Source organism: Triticum aestivum, chromosome 3D (assembly GCF_018294505.1).
Source record: "Triticum aestivum cultivar Chinese Spring chromosome 3D, IWGSC CS RefSeq v2.1, whole genome shotgun sequence".
Taxonomy (NCBI): Eukaryota; Viridiplantae; Streptophyta; class Magnoliopsida; order Poales; family Poaceae; genus Triticum; species Triticum aestivum.
This window is the reverse complement of record NC_057802.1, coordinates 85,278,079-85,299,009: the sequence shown is the minus strand read 5'-3', so window position 1 is coordinate 85,299,009 and position 20,931 is coordinate 85,278,079. Positions and strand designations below refer to the sequence as shown.

At 43.0% G+C, this 20,931-nt stretch overlaps 2 protein-coding genes across 2 annotated transcripts; both read right to left on the bottom strand.

Moving 5' to 3' along the window:
- Positions 1 to 3,190: 3,190 nt before the first annotated feature.
- Positions 3,191 to 4,880, bottom strand: LOC123074208 (uncharacterized). Its single transcript, XM_044497104.1, has 3 exons — positions 4,571 to 4,880; positions 4,037 to 4,116; positions 3,191 to 3,511 (listed from the first exon to the last, which is right to left on the bottom strand). Exons 1-3 carry the CDS (start codon positions 4,769 to 4,771, stop codon positions 3,322 to 3,324), a joined length of 471 nt encoding a protein of 156 aa, XP_044353039.1. The 5' UTR covers positions 4,772 to 4,880; the 3' UTR covers positions 3,191 to 3,321.
- A 5,450-nt stretch (positions 4,881 to 10,330) lies between these two features.
- On the bottom strand, positions 10,331 to 20,514 carry LOC123077591 (neurogenic locus notch homolog protein 1). Its single transcript, XM_044499883.1, has 11 exons — positions 20,484 to 20,514; positions 20,298 to 20,351; positions 19,555 to 19,734; positions 19,301 to 19,432; positions 19,044 to 19,183; positions 16,758 to 16,859; positions 16,638 to 16,694; positions 16,481 to 16,532; positions 11,747 to 12,474; positions 11,489 to 11,617; positions 10,331 to 10,482 (listed from the first exon to the last, which is right to left on the bottom strand). Exons 4-9 carry the CDS (start codon positions 19,416 to 19,418, stop codon positions 12,356 to 12,358), a joined length of 588 nt encoding a protein of 195 aa, XP_044355818.1. The 5' UTR covers positions 19,419 to 19,432; positions 19,555 to 19,734; positions 20,298 to 20,351; positions 20,484 to 20,514; the 3' UTR covers positions 10,331 to 10,482; positions 11,489 to 11,617; positions 11,747 to 12,355.
- Between the last annotated feature and the right edge of the window lie 417 nt (positions 20,515 to 20,931).

Genomic DNA, 20,931 nt, shown 5'->3' with positions numbered 1-20,931 from the left:
GTGTTGCACAGATCTCAAAGCAATATTGAAGAGCTAGGATAGATGGGCCAGGATGCAGGTGCTCAAAAAATCCGCGTCCTCGCGGGCCCGCTGGCCAAGGCGCCGGTGCTGGGTGGCGGCTCCCGCGCCCCCTCGACTGCCCCAGTCCCGACCAAGGTTTCTGGATGGCCACGTGCGTCTCCGGCCGGCCTGGGCGGGGCACGAAAGGGGTTGCTGCTTCTGGGCGGCGGCCGTAGCGCGTCATCGCCGGCTGCTTCTCCGCCACGTCGTCTATCTCGGGTGATGTCTCCGATGAGCTGGGGTGGCGCGGGCCGGCTGGCCAAAGCAGCGCGTCTGGGAAGGGCCGGCATCAGCAGCCTGCATGGCATGGAAGCCATCAGGCGCAAGGTACGGACACACGCTTCTCTTCCTCCATCCGCCCCTTCTCCAATTTGATGTGTGTTGCTCAGCGGCAGCAGGCTCCCTGGTTAGCCTATTGGTGGTGATTAGTTCGAAATGTCGGTTAGGTTGTTGTGGTGAGATGGCTTCCAGTGTAATTGGACGATGATTTTGAGTTATTTGGGATGTTGAAAGTTATGTGGGGTTGATTGCGCTGTATGAACTTACTTGTGTGGGTTTGATTGCGCTGTATGAACTCAAAAATATGGCGCCCCTCTAGGCCAAGTTGTCGGCCAGTGGCTCTGTTGTTAGGACTGGTGTCAATTTGGCGTTTTCGTGGCCTTTCCCAACGCCATATGTAGGGGCTGAGCAAGGGCCGGGAGAGGTTCTGTGTTATTTTGCTAGCTTACATGCTTTATCACTTATCCGTCTTTGTGCATTGGTTCAGTCTTGCTCTCATTGCTGACAACTTGGTTCAGGTATGCTTGGCTGGTTGTTAACATGCATAAGATGAAGTTTGCATACATATACATTTCAGATTTGCGGTTGATTTTCCTGTGGTTGATTTTAGCCTACCCCAACTTGTTTGGGACTAAAGGCTTTGTTGTTGTTTTTTGGTACTAGGTTCGCATTTGTTTCCATGTACATGAGTTCCAGACTTCCAGTTCCACTTTCGATTTAGTTATCGAATTGAGGTTTGCTTGGTACATCTCCCTAGGAAAGTTTTCAATTTTATAACGTACCTCTTTGCCTAAAAGGGTAACATGGTCCCTTTACGTGGACTTTGAACCGACGGTTGTTCTCTGTTTTCATGCACCACGTGAGAGAAACGAAGGAAAAATAATACTAGTTGCTTTCTTCTTCCTTGCGTACCCTCTCTCCCCTTGCAAACCCACGCAATCATCATATTCAAATCTATCGAATTTCTGAAGCATTCCTGTATCGAATTTCCTTGTCTTGGTTACCTCTGGATGGTTACTGGTTAGGACTGTCAGCTTTTGTTTGTCTTAGTGATTGAACTGCTGCAGGGTGCACCATAAGTAAGTTTTTTTTTGTGACTGAAACACCATAATTAAGTTCAGGACTCTTATCTTGTTCAATAAAACCAATTATATTTGTAATAGTTTTATTTTGCTGCAGTCTTGTGCATGGTGAATAACTATTTTCTATCTGCAAAAGAGTCTACTCTTTTGGCTGTCTCACACTGCATTTAATTATGACTCTAAATCTAAAGGAAGACATTTTATTTCTTACGTTCTGCTTTGCTTGTTTGACATAATTAAAACTGCTTCAATGTAGGTGTGTGGCTTGCTCCCACAGTCCTCATGCCGCACGTACTCCGCAGGAACAGGGGGGAACTACGTAAGTATCTGCAATAAACATACACAAAAGTTGCTATTTAGGTTCATTATTTGACTTCACTTTTGTTACAGCAACGATATGCCACTGCTGCTGATGTGGCGAAACTCAGGCAGGAGCTTCGCTGGTTCCGTAAGACATGCCTATATTACCTGATGTTCGCGGTTACGGCTTCAATTGCTGTTCCAACCAGTCTTTACATGTTGGAGACGCTGGCGGTGCGAGCTGACAACAAGGCCGACCTGGCAGGCAAGAAGTTGGATGAGCTGAAGGGAGAGGCCGACCTGGCTAGCAAGAAGTTGGATGAGCTGGAGGGAGAGGCGGACCTGGCCAGCAAGAAGTTGAATGAGCTGAAGGGAGATGTGGAAGCAGAAAAGGCAAAGCTTGTCAACTTGGAAAAGAGGGTCCAGGAGTGTGAACGCCGATGAGAAGACACCTTGAACGAATAGGCTAAGGTGAGAAGGAATGTTCAGTGGAAAGAAACTGACTTGTGAACGGCCAAATTGCAGTGCGTGATGTCTTTGAGTTCTGACTATGTTGCATGCTGTTTTGACATTCGAAACTAGGCAGGATTATGTTATGTTAGTATGCATGCACCTAGATGCAATTTTGTATGGATCAACCTATTGTTGTTTGATGGATGGCATACTGGGCACTGTTTATATCCCAGTGGAAAGGTGATGCTCAATGCAGGTGTTGTAATGAAGGATTTTAGTATTGATTGTCCGGCCTTTTGTGTGGTCCGTCCGTTTTCACAAGATCCTCCTGATGCCGCTTTGCTTATCTTATATACACTCACTCCGTCCCTCTTTTGACACTAGTGAAACATGGTCTTACATTATGGGACGAAGGAAGTATTATATACTGGTGTTGTAATGTCAGAAACGGAGTGACATTATCAGATTCGCTCATTTTATAAAAATAGCACAACTCATGTGCTTTGCTATGAAGAAAACACCAGTTGTCATAGATTAGGCGAACATATGGTTAAGTAATATGTATAAGGTCAATGTAACCTTTGAGTGTAGCAATTACGATCTTGAGGCACCGCGATCTAGCAGTGTTCGTGCAACAGGACTGCAATGACTGAAATTGCTATCTTTCCTCTAAAAGAAACAGAAATAAGGCAACTTGCAAAAAGTAAGGCTCGACATTGTTTTTATCTGTGACGACACTGTTTGTCCTTCCTAGGTTGCGACACTAGGACAGCCCGATACAAATTATGGAATGCTGCTAGTAATTACGAATATTTTTTAACAGAGACGCTGTCGATTGTCACTGACCACACATAGCTGAGCATCTCGAACGAGGTCAGATTAAAATGTCCGTTCATGCCCATGTTGCCACACCATACAACAAAAGTTCATCCAAATAGCGCTCAGCAAGAAAGACACATATAATGACAAACATTGAAACATGAAACCGAAGTACATGATTATAGAATCTATATATATATCGAAGAAAAAAAAAAGACAGCCCTGATGGGGAAACCAGTTCATACTGTTGGATTCCACACAAAGATAAGGTAGAAGCTGAATGGAACATAAGTTCTGACACATCCAAGTTCAAGTACACTGTGGCAACCTACTTATCCTCTACCACATTCATGGTTGACTTATAGTAGGGAATTGACACATGACAAAGTGTTAAGATATACACAGACATCATTGCCAAACAAATAAATCTTGAAGCCACAAAGTAAGTAGGTGGTTTATCTTCGGAGGCTGATAATAAGCTACACGAGCGCGACTTCAATGACTGCTCGCGTGATAACCTGGGGAAAAAAGGGAAGTTATTGCATAATTATGTGAGCACATTCCTAGTTATAAGGTACAAGAATTGCAAAAAATCTCAACAATATTGTAGGTCTTGCTGAGTTTATAAATCAAATTACAAACTTGGAAATAGCAAAATTACTTGCAAACCATGCTAAATTGAAATAATAAATATACAAAAGTTCAACGGGTATCCAATATGGAAAATTGTATAAAAACTATTGAGTCGGTTCATACTTTAAAAAAAAATCCAATGAATGAAATTATGTGTTTCAAATATAGGGTATAATCACGTACAACATTTCAAGCAATGGATGATATGATAAAAGATTGCTATGATTTGATCTATATTTAAAAGTACTTTGATATTGCTGCGATTTTGCGAATCTAAATAGTATTCCACAACAAATTTACAATCAAAGCTCAATTCTCAAAAGTTATTCACCTTAAATAAGTGATAAATCAACAAAGGGGCTAAATAAATTCATCGCATGACATATGTATCATATATCCGTATAACTCACCATCTAATAACCAGATGATTGGAAGAAGCTTTGTGTTTCATAAGCCCATTCATTCCTCTTTGAGAAAAATATCTACAACCCTGCAAAGTGCACTTTAATCAATATAAAATAATCAATTGTAGTAAGCAGTTATGATTAGAGTTAAAATAGACAGTTATATCTACAACCTAAAAATTACGGTGATAAAAAAAATCCAATAAAACACGGGATTTTCTATTGCTTCTTCCGTTGATCCATTCAGAATTTGGAAAATTTTGGAGTCACGTTAAATTGATATTTTCACTGACAATTAGAGTAGCCAGCCAAGCCACAATGAAAAGAAACATGTTTTTTATAGCAATTAGCAGAATACAACTGAAGAGAAAAAGAATAAAGAGAATCGTGTATCCCGAAAATAGTTAGCCAGTTAACATACTACGTACTAATTTTGTTTTGCCCCTTAATATGATATTTGGATCTCAGCGCGGAAAAGGGGAAGAACAACCCTAGATCTGATTTTGTTAATTTCGCACGGGCTGGAAAGTGCGTGCGTACCTTGTTCTTATTATTAAGAACACTCGGTGATTCGGAGGAGGTGAACTGGCGGAGTGAGCTTCGGCCATGGCTAATCCCTGGCAGCAGCCGCCCCCGCTCCTCCTTGATGGCAGCTGAAGCGGCCGTCCTGAGAAGCGCCTGCGGTCGCTCAAAGGCGTGACCGCAGATTTTCCTCGCCGCAGAACGAAGCGCTGCCGCCATCGGAGAGGATTATTCCGCTCGCAGGTCTTGTTCTCGCCGACGGCTCCTCGATCCTCTTCGTCTTATTTTTTTTTTATTGAGACAGAGTTTCGATTCTCTCCGAGGCTCCTATTTTTTTTACCTTTTGTATCCGCCTCCAAATCAAAGGCTGGCTCGATTTCTTTCCAGTACCCAGACGGGCCACCACTAACGGGCTGGCCTATTTAGCCTGGTAGTCGCGGTCGCTTTGTCTTTTCACGATTTTATTTGGGCTTGTTTTTTATTTTACTTTGGTTGTCTCTGTTTTCTCATTGGTTTTTCTCGGCTTTCCTTTTCTTTGTTTGTTATATTTGGTTTTTTTCTTCTTTCTTGGTTTTCTTTGGTTGTTTTGCTTTCATTTTTTATTATTTTGTGTTTTATCATGTTTTTGAAACTCATATCTACTTTTTTCCTACGTATACAATGTACATTTTGAGAGCACACATGAAACATTTTTATGATACACATTGGACATCTTTCAAACACATATTGTATATTTTTAAAATAAATATTTTTAAACACTTTTTTAATACACGGTAACATTTTGTAAATACAAGTTGTACATTTTTTTATACATTGTATAAATACTTTTGAATTTTTTAAATGTCATCCACATTTAATGTGGGAATATTTGAATGAAATTTCACTTACATTTTTTGATGGTATAAAAACAAATTATGCTACACAGACATTTTTTTACTATATTGTATACAAAATTTTCAAAAAAAATGCATATATATTTTTTAAAATCTGGAAACATTTTTTCATTGTCACGAACATTTTTATTAAAGTTATGAACAGTTTTTAAAACTACGCTAACAATTTTTATACTATGTTAACATTTTTTAAATTTTGGGCTTTAATTTCTTAAGTAAATTTAAGTTTTTGTAATATATGCATTTGAAATAGATTTAACATTTAAACCGAAAACAACGGGTGATGTCAGCATGACGTGCACGTCCTACTGGGCCAGCCCACCAGCGGCACCATATAGGCGAGGCAGGCTTCTGCGGCGCAATAGGCGGGACATAGCCGCGCCACAGACCGGCCACTCGCCGCCTTTCTCCTCCTCTCTCATGCTTGCTCTTTGGGCACGCTTGGTAGCTCGCACGATGCAAAAACTGGGCGTTTGGTTGCTTGGCCTACATGTATTTTCTAGGCCGCACGAACCTTAAAAGCACTCCCGGGCCAGGCTGAGGGGGCGATCAAATTGGTCGTTTTTCCTAAGCCAGGTCCGCAAAAGCCACACGTACCTCACCAGCATGCATTGGGAAGCATGGGAGACGACGAGACGTCTCATAACTCTCTTTCCTCTCTCTCGTCACTGCCCACTCACTCTCATTTCTCTGGTGGCCGGCCCTCAGTCACATGGCCCCACACCCATCTTTGCCAGCAACAACCCAATTCAAGACCGGTCGGTGGCCGCCCTGACCTGACAAGGCATTGACCTGATGTCGACTATCTGAGCGTTGTCTCCCATCTGCACCAGGCCACAGTTAGCAGCCATTGACCCACCGTCGTGTTCGTGTCAATCGGTGCGGCTGCGAACAGCACATCGGCTGCGGCGGTGATGGCAACTCCGGTCACCAAAGGCCGGCCAACATGACTCATATTAGCAACTTCAACCGCAGAGGGGTCAGGGATCATGTCGTGCACCATATAACTGTCTAAAAGAGCTAAGCTGCATATGCACTTTATCAAAATGGTTGGACGCAAAGACAGACACATGATGGTACGACCAAAATATGCTCTTATTTGTGGGAAATGCACAAGAACCAGATGAATAATCCAACACTAAAACCGTGTTATGTATACCTGAGAGACAGAGAGATCATGAAAGATAACAAGTCTTGCACAGGAGACCGAGTAACTAGAATTGCAAAATACTCATCTAAAAGAAAAGGAACTGCGTATGGCCATTACGATCCAAGGGCCAGACAAGAAAATCTCGTACAAAATCGCCTTAGGAGTCTGAAGATGCAAGATTCGCCACACGTTTCAGTGTTTCGCCAGACAAGAAATTCCACTTTTAGTAAGAACTGACACATGTTGCAGCCTGTTGCAGCCTGCCTCACTGCTCAACTTCAGCAGGAGGATTCTTCATGAGTTCCCTAGCCTTCCTGCACGAATTCAAAAGCATAAGGAATGAACTACATGATTCCTTCAATATGCAACTAAATAACCATATGATCCCTCTTTCTGGGGCTGACATCATAGGTCCAGCCCTACGGTGTGACCGATAGAGAAGCGGCACATAAAACGAACAAAAGAAGTTATTCAGAGGCTTGTAAGGAATTGCATTGATGGCTTTTGCCGTGATAGTCCAGTGTGCAACTGCTTCTCAACACTAATAAAGCACGTTGCCAACCTAAACTCATACTAGCAGTATCGGGATTACACTGAAAAGAGAAGCATAAGTGAGTAGATTACCGAAGTTCACACTCAACTTCAGCATTCTCAGCATCCAACTTTTGTGCATCCAAGAAAGCATCACATGCTTGTTTATACTCCTGGGCGCAGAGCAAATCAGTGAACGTGACCGGACTGTAAGATCAATATGAAATGGCAAGCTAGACCTACCTTGAGTAGCATGTGAGCTGCAGCTTGACGGTAGCAAGCTTTTACCCAATCAGGCCGGAGCATTCTGCACCTGAGAGCATCTGACAAAGCACCTTCACCATCACCCATGAGCAGTTTACAAACACTCCTATTTGCATACAGTGTTGCACTCTCTGCATGATCTATTGCCTACACTCAAAAGCAAGAGGTCACGCAGATATTATTCTCAACTTAAAATGATGGCATACAAAAGCTTTATTCTAACGCTTATTCATGGACATGTAGAAAACTGTATAAATACTTTACTACTCCCTAATACTGCACAATGGAGTTATGGAACACATTCTCTTACTAGACTGATTGGCTTGTTCAACTTACATGTATGGCCAATTTGAATATGTAGTCAACAATCCTAAGTAGCTATAGACAACACATCAGACACATTAACAGAAACAGTAGACAATCATATAAAATATTCATATTAGCCAAGAAGAAAAACTAAATTCTCATGGATTCTGGAGATGTAAGACATCAACGAAGTTTGAAATGTGCAATAATGTCAAATTGGTTTCTCAACTGAAGTCAAATTTGCTTACTATGCATGTGTACATCAGTTAAGGTCAAGTTCAAACCAGCGAAAAATCACTTGAAATCATGCCAAGTACATACGTGGAAAATTAAAAAATGACACATCTCTATAGATGTATGAACGCTACATGGCATCTACATCTGACCCATTTGTTGTTTCACATATATATTCATATGCATCGAGAACCAGAAAAAATGTTGCTTTTATTCATTTCTTGTTGCCCCCCTAAATCGGCTCCATGAGAGAATCTTATTTCATTCTACCCCAAATAGCAAGATGCAAGAATTTCGGCACATTTTTAGTGTACAATTGCTTCAAATTATATCCATTTTACATGGGCCTGCTCAGACTAGTTGTAATTTTGTCCAAGAAAAAAAAGATCTTAGTTGTAATTTTAGTTTGTCGCTGGTCATGGATCTAGTTATATTCACTTTGTCTGAAATACATGGAACTCATGGAATGATTGCGTCCCAGTCACACTGTTCATTTATCTATTACCCTGTATCTTTTCTGTTTTGGGGCCATAATGCTCATATTTTACTTTACATTAAAAAAAGTTAGATATCCTAAGTGTTTTTTAACACATATCTAAGTGGTTAATAATGTAAATAGAGTATATAGTAAGACAACCTAGTTAGTAAAAAAAATGCTCTTAAATTGGTTCCCCTTTGACAGAATAACTTGCTATCTAAACCATCACAGGTTAAGTGATAGAGGTTTACCAAATCATAAAACTGTGATGCCATCTTATAGTCCTTCTGCTTGAATGTCGTATCAGCCTATAACTTCAAGAAACATTTTCTTCTTTCACGGTGCTTTTGCTCCTAGACAATGCATAATGAAACATGAATGGGATGTTTGAATTTTGAAAATAATCATTATTTACTATGATAATTTGTATCATAGAGAAATTCAAACATTTTGTTCAACATTCTTCATAGTTTGGTGTCTAGATGACTAGCTCTTTGACATGCTTCTGCTGCAATGCACATTTCACATGCTGCTTTGAATGAATAAATCCTTTATTGGTCCTGAAGATCAAAGTTCAGCTCCCAGTCCAAATTTAAGCTTCTAAACAGGCATAAGGGCCAAATGTTTCATTGGTTCAGAGATCAGCCGTGCCAGGTTTTATTTGTATCAAACCCAAAAGTCAAGGTCTTAAAGGCACTCCTGTGCAGTTATAGGTATATAAAGTACCCTAAACATGAGTAATAGTAGGGCTCTTTTCTCTATTTCAAAGATGTATGCTGCTGTACAACCATCCTTGTCTTTATCACTGAATGTTGTCGGCAAAGTTAGAAAAATGTTATAATGGTGTACAAAACACCAGGTGAGGCCTGAGTACATGGCAGGCAATAAGAAACATGAGAACATGAGCACAGAACAAGGTGTTGCCACTTTCACGGAAACAACCAAGGAGAACACATCACATATGTGCTCGCCAGTTAGGTACATAATGGAATAAAAGGGCTTGGAAATATACATGACAAATAGCATTTGTCCAGGCGTCAAGAGTTTAGTCACGAGAAACGAGTGCAACATAATTTGGAACTACTATGTCACTGAACTAAAATATATTGGTCATGTGACATTATTACTAGATACTAACGATTAGCACACCCTTTACATGATGCTGGTGTATTTCCCAACAATGGTATAGTATCAGAGAGCATTCCTGTACTCAAGCATTCGCGTACCAGAGAGCATCTCACAATTATCTACACAATATAAGCTTATGACAGTTAATAGAATGAGCTCTTTTAAGATGCTCCACCTTACCTCACCAGAAGTAAGATAAGGTTTAAATCCGAGTAATTGATTGCTAGAGGTTAGTTTTGCCCAACCAGAAATAATGCTAATAAGTATTAGGTGGCATATTTAGCAAGGCATCTAATAGATACGAATCCTTCCATAACAAATGGTAACAAATTTTCTCTGGAAAAATATGGTGATAGTCTGACAAATTATATACAGTCAAAATATCATAGTGGGATCTTTATCATGTTCCAATTAACCCTAAACACTAAACCCTAAACCCATTCCACACATGGATTCATGATGGGCAGCGGGCAGCCCAGTTGTTAGACCAGAGTCAGATGTTATCTCAGCATGATCATATTGCCCTTCTAACTTACAGTTAGTAGTTTGCTATCAGCTAGTCAGCAGTTAAAAATTATTTTTATGATCATCCCAAGTTGGGACACCTAAGATGACCTCCATAAATAAGTCGCCATTCTCTCAATGTAAATATGATGCCATACTGTCATGCATATATTAACCACAACATATAATAACACTTAATGAACAAATTTAGGACTAAAGAACAAATCAAAGGTTTACCTTCCAAACAATATTCAGTACAGAAACAGCATAAGAACAGAACATAACATACCATCGGCTTTTTATCTTCAATTTTTGCATAAGAAATTACTCCCTCAATACTCCAGTTTGGGACATTTGGAATTGGGGAAGTCAAAGGAAACAACATGTCAACCTCTTCTTTGCAATCACGTAACGCAGCAATCTCTATTGGCAACCTACCCAACTGGGGAACAAAGAAAATGTAACTGTCATTTATTTTAGAACTTAACGACGTCATTCAAGAAGGGAAACATTTGGAATATAGAAAAAGAACATAAACATTACACAATGTATAATCAATGTTAGATTTGTAATATTATCAGAAAGAACAAGGATCTAAGTAATACTTTTTAATCAAATGTATCAACAGGGAATTACCCAGCAAGCAAAGCTTCAAGGAGAGGAATTTCAGCCAAAAATATTTTGTTGTATCCTACTTGAGTCTCCGTGAAATAAATAAATAGATAAAACGTGAGGAGAAGTAGCTTTACGCATGGTATTTTAGCTGGTCCTTCGACTGATAGCAGCATCAATATAACAGGTTCTTCAAGTAAAAGAAAGAAAACAGAATACCAACTGCCAACTGGGATGAAGAACATAGAGTAAACTAAACAAAGAGTAAGTTTATTTATTGTCTATTTCATGAGTACATTTGAGAAATGCTGATACCCAAAATGGTAAGATCTCAGCATCTGATCAACTGTTAGGTATGCATCGATATGACCTTCCAAAGGGAAAAAATACTGATATATGTTGAGAACTTGTTGTATACAAGCTAGTAGCAACATTTTTAGAAGGATGTATGTATAGATGCTGGAACAGAGTGCCGCACAGTCCTTCAGTAGGAACTCAATAACTGATAATCAACAGAAAATGACAAGTATAAAGATATAGACCATTGCAAATTGGGCTGTTTCCTAGTGATGGATGTGCCCTGAGGCGAATTAATATCTCATTATGGGAGGGAGCCCTTATGGACTGTTTGGATGAAAGGTTGAGACAACTTAGGCACAAGTGCGATTTTCCATTAGCGTAGTCAATGGCACAAAGCAACCTATACTCATACACAAATAGCTTCTCAACATAATAAGAAGAGTTGTATAATAGTATCAGCAGAAGATTTAACAGAATATGGTGATATGCTGCATAGTTGTTAGCAAAAATATATTTAACAAAAATACAAAACATACATCATCAGGAATATTAGGATCTGCTCCAGCCTTCAATAGGAACTGAATGTAGTTGGTATAACCTCCTTGCGCCGTAGCAAACAACAAAGGAGTCATAGCACAACCCTTGCAATTAACATCGGCACCAGCCTGTGGAAAGGATTGTGCAATAGAATATTCATGGTCATATATCCATGTATATCAACATGTAAGCATCAGAGACAGTACAGGGGCAAAATTATAACATAGCACTGAAAAAATAGTCCAAAGAGTTCTCACCTTAATGAGTAGCTTCATGCACTTCAATGAATGGTAAACAAGAGCCATACACAGAGGATTTACCATACCGCTGACAATGACATTAGGCTGAAAGAAGGTATCGTGTATTAAGAAACACAGGTGGCATGATAACTCGAGATTTTATTTTTGAGATGAAAAGGATATCCTAATTTAAAAGCTTGCCATCATATAATACTGATGTGTTTGGTGTTTCAGGGGATCAGATAGTAAGTGGACCATCCAAATCCTAATCCTCAACTTAAAACTATTTGTGCAAAAAAAAATTGAACCGGGCTTTACCCCTTTCCATTGCAAAGAACGGAAATACAACCAGTTCAAGCGAGAAAGACAGGAGAAGGGAAAGAGGTATAGCGAGTTCAAGCACTACCAGGAAACCCACCATACTCGCTCGCCGTCGAAACGAGTATCATGGGGCGAAAACCTGGATAGCACGTCATACCATCTAGCCTATTACATTTCTCAAAAGATCATACTAAGTATCAAAACACAGCCGAGTGTCAAACAAGCATAAAGCTATCTTCTCCGGGAAGAGACAGCAACGAAATCGCGCGCCCGGCAGCTCTTCATCCAGCGCAACTCCAGAAAACGTCAGGCACCTTGGATTGGTTGCTTGACAGCACCACACATCTTCATAAGCTGCAATGTGCTAGTCCTGATCATCTCAGCTCCAGTGCGCAGCTCTTTGGCGTCCTCTCCTTGTTGTAGCCCTGTCCAGTAAAGAAGAAAAGAGCATAGAGAAAACACAATCTCAAAAGGAGTCTTGATTTGTTTCTTTTCAAAAGTAGCTCGATTGCGCGCCAACCAAATGGCCCAACACGTGGCTGCTAAGCCCACTGTATAAAACGTTTGCTTCCCAGGAAGATATTTGTGGCACCAAACGAAGTATTGCCAGTAATTCGACGGGCATGTATCAGTGCCAAGAACTACTCCAATAGATCGCCAGACAATTCTGGCCACGGGGCAAGTAAAGAACAGATGTTGCACCGTTTCCACCTGTTTGCAGAAAGAACAACAGGGATTCCCCGGCCATTTTCTCTTGCTCATCACTTGCCTAGTGAGAACTGCGTCCTGTGACATTTGCCATAGGAAGATTTTGATTTTAAGAGGAATCTTGGCTTTCCAAATCCATCTATAATGGCACCCACTTAGGGGTCTCTCCAACATCTTATAGACTGACTTAGTGGTGAACTTGCCATTCTGATTTAGTCCCCAAAAGACACGATCACTCCTCTCATCAAGGGGAATACTTTTCACTATAGTGCGCATATTTACCCACTGTTTGAACAGCTCAGGAGTAAGCCTGTGTCTGAATATAGAAATGTCATCAAGTTCATCTCTTTTGTCCAGGGTGCTCGTTAGATAATTGCAGATCTCAAATAAGCGTGGATATTGATCCTGAAATGGGATCAGCCCATTTATTGGATCTTTCCATAATCTAATCAAGTTCCCAGCACCAGTCTCAATCTTTCTGCCCATCATATAGATGTTTTTGATCTTAAGCAAGGCTTTCCAACAGGGCGAGTCAGAGAATTTGGAAGAAACTTCCGCAACAGAATTGTTGCGAAGATACCTGGCCCGGACTATATCCTGCCACAGCCCATTTTGTGTCTCTAACTTCCACCACCATTTAACCATGAGACTAATATTTTGCTTACGAAGATCTTTTATACCTAAACCCCCTTTGTCTTTGGATCTACATATCTTGCCCCACTTAACAAGATAGTATCTCCTTTTTTGTTGCAGCCTTGCCAAAAGAACTTGCGCCTATGCTTATCTAGCTTTTCAATGAAAGTTTTATTCATGAGCCACATAGACATGTGATAGAGAGAGATCTGCGTGACGACGGAGTCCAGTAGGGTGTGTCTCCCCCCCATCGAGGCAGCGTTTCCAATCCAGGCCTCGAACCTCTTCAGGTATTTACTAACAATAAACTCCCAATCGGATGTTTTTAGATTAGCATAGCTCACAGGCATCCCCAAATATTTGAGTGGAAAACTGCCAACCTCACAATTAAAGATTTCTGCATATTTGTTCACCACACTTTCATCTCCACCCACAGTGAGAATTTCACTTTTCTGAAAGTTAACTTTCAGGCCGGACATCATCTCAAACATATACAGCAGCAACTTCAGGTTGACTGCCTTGTCAACATCATCTTCAATGCAAATGATAGTATCATCCGCATATTGTAGGACCGCCACCCCATCAGGAATAAGGTCAGCAGCCAGACCCCTAATAACTTTGTTTCTTTGGGCATTTTTTATCATTTTGGTAAGGCATTCAACGGCTAGATTGAATAGGAAAGGAGAATGTGGGTCTCCCTGTCTTACCCCTTTTTTGCTTTGAAAATATGGCCCAACACTACCATTAAGTTTGATGCTAACTGTCCCATTATGCAGTATCTGTTCGATCCATCTGCACCAGGTATCGTTAAAGCCCCGCATCTTGTGGCATTCTAGGAGGAAGTCCCAATTCACCTTATCATATGCTTTTTCAAAGTCCAATTTAAGGACAATCCCCACTTTTTTCTTAACATAAGTGTAGTTAAGAATTTCATGGAGGGACAAAACTCCATCCATGATATTTCTTCCTTTTACAAAGGCGTTCTGAGTAGGGCTAATGAGTTTGTTTGCATATATAGCAACTCTTCGATCGAGGACTTTGGTAATCAGTTTATATGGGCACCTCAGCAGGCAAATAGGCCTGTACTGCTGTATTTTCTCGGCTCCAGAAACTTTTGGGAGCAGAGTAATAATTCCATAATTAAGCCTCTGGACATCCAACGTCCCTTGATGAAAAGCTTTAAAAAGGGCCATAATGTCGTCTTTAACTATATCCCAACACACTTGATAGAACTCAGCAGGAATATTATCGGGTCCAGGGGCTCGATTAGGGGCCATATCAAATAGAGCCTCTTTGACCTCCTGTTCAGTAAATTCTCGGCAAAGATCCTTATTATCTTCTTCATCTAATTTCTCCTCAGTCGACCAGGTTCCCGGATCAAGATGAATCTGGTTACCAGGGGCTGGTCCGAATAAATTTTTGTAAAACTCAGTTGCATGTGCAATCAGATTGTTCGTGCCTTCAATCACTGTTTCTCCCGTTCTAAGTGATTGGATAGTATTTTTACGTTTCCGACCATTAGCAATTTTGTGATAATAGTCAGTATTCAAGTCTCCTTTAAGAAGCCAGCGCTCACGAGACTGTTGAAGCCAAAAGATTTCCTCATTCACGAGGAGCTCATAGAGCTCAGCGTTGATATCCACTTTTCTACTATATAAGTCAGGAGGTAACATATCTTCTTCTTCTAGTTCCTCCAGCATAGCTAATTCCATACGTAAGTCCTCTTTTCTCTTTTTATCGTGGCCATATTTATCTGAACCCCAGCCTTTAAAGTAAGTTTTGAATCTTTTTAACTTGATATTCAGGACATCAATAGGATCAGATGAAGCCACTTTCCTGGCCCAAATTTTCCCCACAGTGGGCAGGAACTTTTCATCATTGATCCAGGACAGATTAAAACGAAATTCACGAGGTTTCGGGGCTTCACGCCCTTCTGCCCTTCTTCCCCGGAGGACAACAGTAGTGGATTATGGTTAGAAATCTCCCGAACCAATTTCCTCACAGAGACTAGAGGGAAGATATCTTCCCAGCATTCAGACATAAGAATTCGATCTAGCTTCTCAAGCGTGGGGTGGGACTGATTATTGGTCCATGTATATTTACCCCCACTGATATGAATTTCTCTAAGAGCTAGTGTATTGATAATGGAGTTGAACAGGTCAGTGGCTTTGTTGTTCATCATCTTCTTATTCTTCTCCCCTGCATGTCTCAGGATATTAAAGTCTCCCCCCACTATGTAGGGCACGGTAATGCCACTACAAAAGGATGCCAGCTCAATCAGGAAGTCATTTTTGAACTCATCATGTGCCGATCCATAAACTACCAGCAAACCCCACTGTATTTTCTTCTTTTTGTCATACAGTATTAGTTGTAATACATATTTGCCTATAGCACAGGATATTATATCCAGAGTGTCTCTCCTCACACCACACAAAATGCCCCAGATTTGCCAATAGAAGGCACCCAGTTCCATTGGAATATGTCAAAGGGGTCAATTCTCCTCAAACATTTAGGTGTGAACTTTTTCTTCATAGTTTCTTGCAGACCTAAGAAGTCAAGGGAATGGTCACTAATCATGTCTGAGAGGCAGGTGGCCATCCCTTTCTTGCCCACCCCTCGACAGTTCCAAATGAGTCCTCTCATTTGGAACGTTTTTTGTGGAATTTGGTCTGAGTAACCCTACCAGGGGACGGGGCAGGGTTACCTAACAAATCTTCCTCAGAAGTGTTTCTTTTCTGACTCCTAGTCACAGGCCTAGGAATTTTGACAGCAGATTTGCTATGTTTTTTTTCTTAGGTTTAACAGAAGAGATATGTTCATATATATGTTCTTCCTCGTCCAGCCATTCTAAATTCACAGGGGTGTTCCTACCCAAACCGTCTGTCACAATCAAGTTATCCCGCACTATTTCAGTGTTGTTATCTTCCCTTTTATCTTCTAATTCTTTACGGGCGCATTCAAGCTCTCTAATAATGTCAACAACAGCGAAATTATCATTGGGTATGTCTGCCCCTATCTTATTAGCTCTACTAATCAACTCATTGTCAGAAAGTACATCAAAGGAATTTTTGGAAGCATGGGTATTGTTACCTTCCAGATTTTTCTTACTAGCCAGTTTCTTGGCCTTGTCCTCAATCTTGTCCTGCATCCCAGAGGCGTTACGTTTGCTGAATCTCAGTGGGGCTTCAGTTGCCAGTGGAGGGGTAAGAATGATCTCCTCCATGTTTTCAGAGGATGGGAGTTGTACCATATAGCTGCATGAGGTCTTCAACCCAGGGTCCACCGCACCAGTCACCTCCACAATCTGAGAAGGGTTAGTAGCAGTTTGACAAGTCGAGGTAGATTTATTATGTATGACTTCTTTCACCTGTATATCTTGAACAGTAGTCTCCATGACATCAGGATTCCTAGGGACAATCCAATTAGAGGAGTCCATGCCATCTTCTTTCATTTTTTCCTCGATTTCTTTCTGCAGCGTTTCAATAAGTAGAGAATTATCTTCATCACTTTCAGTAGAGGGAGATCCCTCTTTATCATCGTATAGCAGGCGACATGCCTTGCCACCACGATAGGAACCCCCAATGTTGTCACGTCCAGCAGACTCAGGCTGCGGCACTCCTTTCTCTTGTTCAGTACGTCTCCTCTTAGGTGTCTGATTTGGCTTGGTCCTTTCATCAGGAATAGGATCCACAGTTTCTGCATTCACATGATTTTTAACCAAAACCTCCTCAACCTCATAGGTGAACTTGTAGAAACGTCCTGCAAGCACCCCTTCAGCAGTGACAGGAAGTTGAGCTATCGATCTACAACCAATTTTAGCTCTAACAGAAGAGGGACGATTTATAGTTGACATATCAACATCCAGGGTAATTCCAACTAACCCTCCCACATAAGCAACAGTTTTATCACATCTCTTGTTAGGTGGAATTTTCCCAATCTTAACCCAAGCAATCTCTAACAATCCCTCAGAATCAATATCCTCAGGAGAACTTGACACTAACCCCACAATTTTTCAACTTAATATTCTCAACAAAAAGAGCTCTGTCAACCTCTCTAGGATTCGGCATTCTCATAACAAACTTTTGAGGAGCAAAGAATCTAGCAGAGCAACGCCACCCCTGGCCAACATACACACTTAACTCATGCTCAATATCTTTGGTCTGAGCCGAGCCCTCAGTAATGGTGACAACTATATTGAAAATGTTTTCCCTGCTCTGCCTATCCACGCTGTAGTCAGGAATGTAAAAGAAACCCTGACCCTTAGTTTGAAATGCACACATCACAGGTGTGTGATCCCAAGGGAAGAACTCATTGCAAACAAAGGATAGGTGACCTCTCTTTTTTACATCTCTCACAGAAAGCTTGAGGGCATCTAACAGTAAAATGCTCAGGAACATGGCAGATCTGACAAGCATCACAAGGTGGAGCGATAATACCAGAAGAGGAATACTCGCGGTTCACGGCAGAGACGTTGTTCTTGTCGAAGGTGCGGTGCGCCTTGTCGCTTCCGCTGTCTCCACCACGCGTCTCTTGACGATGGGTAGGAGCTTCCTGCCGCCCCTCAGTCGCCGCCGTCTCCTGGGAGTCTTGCAGGTCACCGCCATCCCCATCCCATCGGGATTGCCGGGTTCGGTTCGCCTGCAGACCGCCGGCCGCCTCTTCCCACTTGTCGTTGGTAGTGGAGGAGCTCCCCATCTCCATCTTGCGCTTCCAGACGTGGGAGTCGAAGCCGCGGCCGCGGCCGCGACCACGATCGAATCGCCCAGCGCCGCGTCCCTGGCGGCCCGCACCGAAACCATCCCCTCTCATCTCAACAGTTGGCTTCTCTTTGGATCTATCGGAAGGATTCACGGAAAACCTAACAGGTGGCTTCTCTATGGATCCAGCAAGGGGATTTGTGGAGGGTTGAGAGGCAACTACTTGAGCAAAGGAGCGAAGGTCGCCATGGATTTTGCCATCCCACCAAGCGAAGTTTGGCTGAACCCCAGATCTGGCGAGAGACGGAGCGCTCCAGAAGTGGGCGAGCCCCTCGTCGAGATCCAAAATGGGAGAAGGGGTGGCACCCGTATGTTTTATACCCGCGGTGCCCCCAGAAACCCTAGCTCCATCGCACTCATGGCGGTCCGATTCCCCCTCATCTACGTGTCGCGCATCCGTCTCATGGCGGACCGGTCCACGCCCAAGGACCCCGGGTCCATCTGTCAGATGTGGAACTCGGCGGTGCACGTCCAGATCCGCACGACCGCCCCCGTGTACCGTGTGCCTGTGAGTAGGGCCACGCGGCGGCGCATCCTCGCCGGAAAATCCGCCGTTCGCCGGAGATCTATCACAAACCCTAGCGAAATGGCAAGGAAAAGCGACAATATCCCCAATGTCGATCCACTCACCGGATCGAAGAAAGCGCGCATCCACCGTGTGCCCCTTTGTGTCGAGCAGCACGATCCGGAGAGCCTCCCTGCGCAGCCATAGTTCGCCGTCGTTGAACGTGACGTGTCGCGCCGTCACGAGGTCCGCCGCGAAGCGAACCCGCCAGCGTGCGTCGCCCATCACCCGGCCCCTGTCACCCGTGATTTTCCAAAGATCGTCGTACCGCCCACTATTTGTGCAAATTAACGCTGAATCAGGAGAAATAAGATAAGCGGAGGCCATGTACATTTGCATGGTGGTCCAACAAAATCTTCAATGTCTTATCCTGCTCATTTACAGCAGCCAGAAAGGCTGGTGTTCCACGGCCGAAGTTTATGTCGACCGGCACTCCTTTTGAAAGGAGGAACTCTGTTACCTTGCAGCATCCTGTGGTAAACGAAATGGTTCCATCAGTCATGTTTAACCATAATATTTATTAACTAGTAGTAGAACGATCAGCTTGGAGAAATCATGTGTGTATGTGTGTGAGTGAGGCGGGAGAACCTGCAGCCACAGCATGGTGGAGAACTGTTTGTCCTTTGTCGTCTGCTTTCGTTACATCACCGCCACCATCAAGAAAATACTTGACGGCAGCAACATCACCAGACTGAGCAGACCCCATAAATGGAGTCGCACCTGTAACAAAAACCACATCGTTAGCACAAGAGTACTCTTAGCACAATCGTACATCTCATACTTGCAAACATTGACATGGCAGACAACAATTTAAAAAGATGGAGAAAAGGATAGAGAAAGACCTAAAGCTGCAGCTCCATATCCAGGAGCATTTATATCTCCCTTGAGCTCCTCCACCAAATACTTGCAAATCTCCAGATGGCCACAGCTTGCCGCGATATGCAACACAGAGAGTCCATTGTTGTTGAAAGAAAAAATCGTCGACCGGTCACCATTTCCTCTGGTAAGACGCTTTACAATACCTTCCCCAAAAGTAGAGATGATCACATTAGAGAAGCCAATCAATAGACAAATTAACAAGATAGAAAACCAAAAGAAGAAACGGGCAAGAAGCCAAGAACGTCATGCAGTTCAAGGGACTAATCTGAAAGATCAATTGCTGGACAGTCACCCTGTGAAAATACCTGACAACACATCATTTTAGAGTAATTGACTAGACTGTAATTTGGATGTAACATGTAATGGACAATTATATGGTTTCATCCAAAGTTTTCATATTTATACCGTCACTTCTTTAACTGAATGTGCATATGTGTCTGTTGAGTTCAGTAGATGGTAGCGAAACATTACAATCGACAGAGCTAAAAGGATGGCAAACTGTTCTGCTCAACAGGGCAAATTTTAAAAAGAAAACTGTTCTGGAAGGCGGTGGACACTGTAACTATAGGCAGGATAACTGAGCGACGCACCAAAACGGAGCAATGCAGCATGCCTGGACAACAATCTCGGACCCCGCGAACAGAGCGTTCGCACACAAACTAAGCAGAGGTGAGGAAAAGGCAGAGGAGAAGAGGAAAGGGGCTACCTTTGAGCCGGCCGAGGTTGCCGTCCGCGGCCGCCTTGATGAGGCCCTTCTCATCTGCACACACGCGCGCACCGTCGCCGTTAGAAACGCAGCCGGATGTCAGAGGGGGGGGGGGGGGGGGAGACAAGCGAACGTGGGAGCGAGCAATCATCAGGGGCTAAGGAGCGCGCGGAAAGCCGTACGTACCGGCGTCGTCGGCGTCGCCGGCGGGGGGGGGGGGGGGGGGGGGGGGGGGGAGTAGATGAACGGAGCCGGAGGCGCCATGGCCGACGATCTCGCCCGCCGGTCGGTCGGAAGCTTCCCGGCGGCGACGGCGGAGAACCCTGCGCTGCGCTGCGGTGTGGGGTTTGGGCCCGTCTTGTCTGTGTCAGCGCGCTGCCTCTTCCTCGCTTGCTTCTTTGGTCTGGAGGCGAGCTCGCCCGGCTGAAAGTGGCGAGGAAGGCGAGGGCGCGGCGAAGTGGATGGGCTCGGTGTTGCTGCTGCACGGGAACCACTACTCTGCTCTCTAGGCCATGGGCGTACAAAGACCAGGTGCATCCAGGCCTCCGTGCTCAGGTGGACGTAGCGCGCCATTCGGCTGGCGACGCGTGTACGCCAAAAGGCTGCCGCGCCGAACCGTAGGCGCTACTCCGCT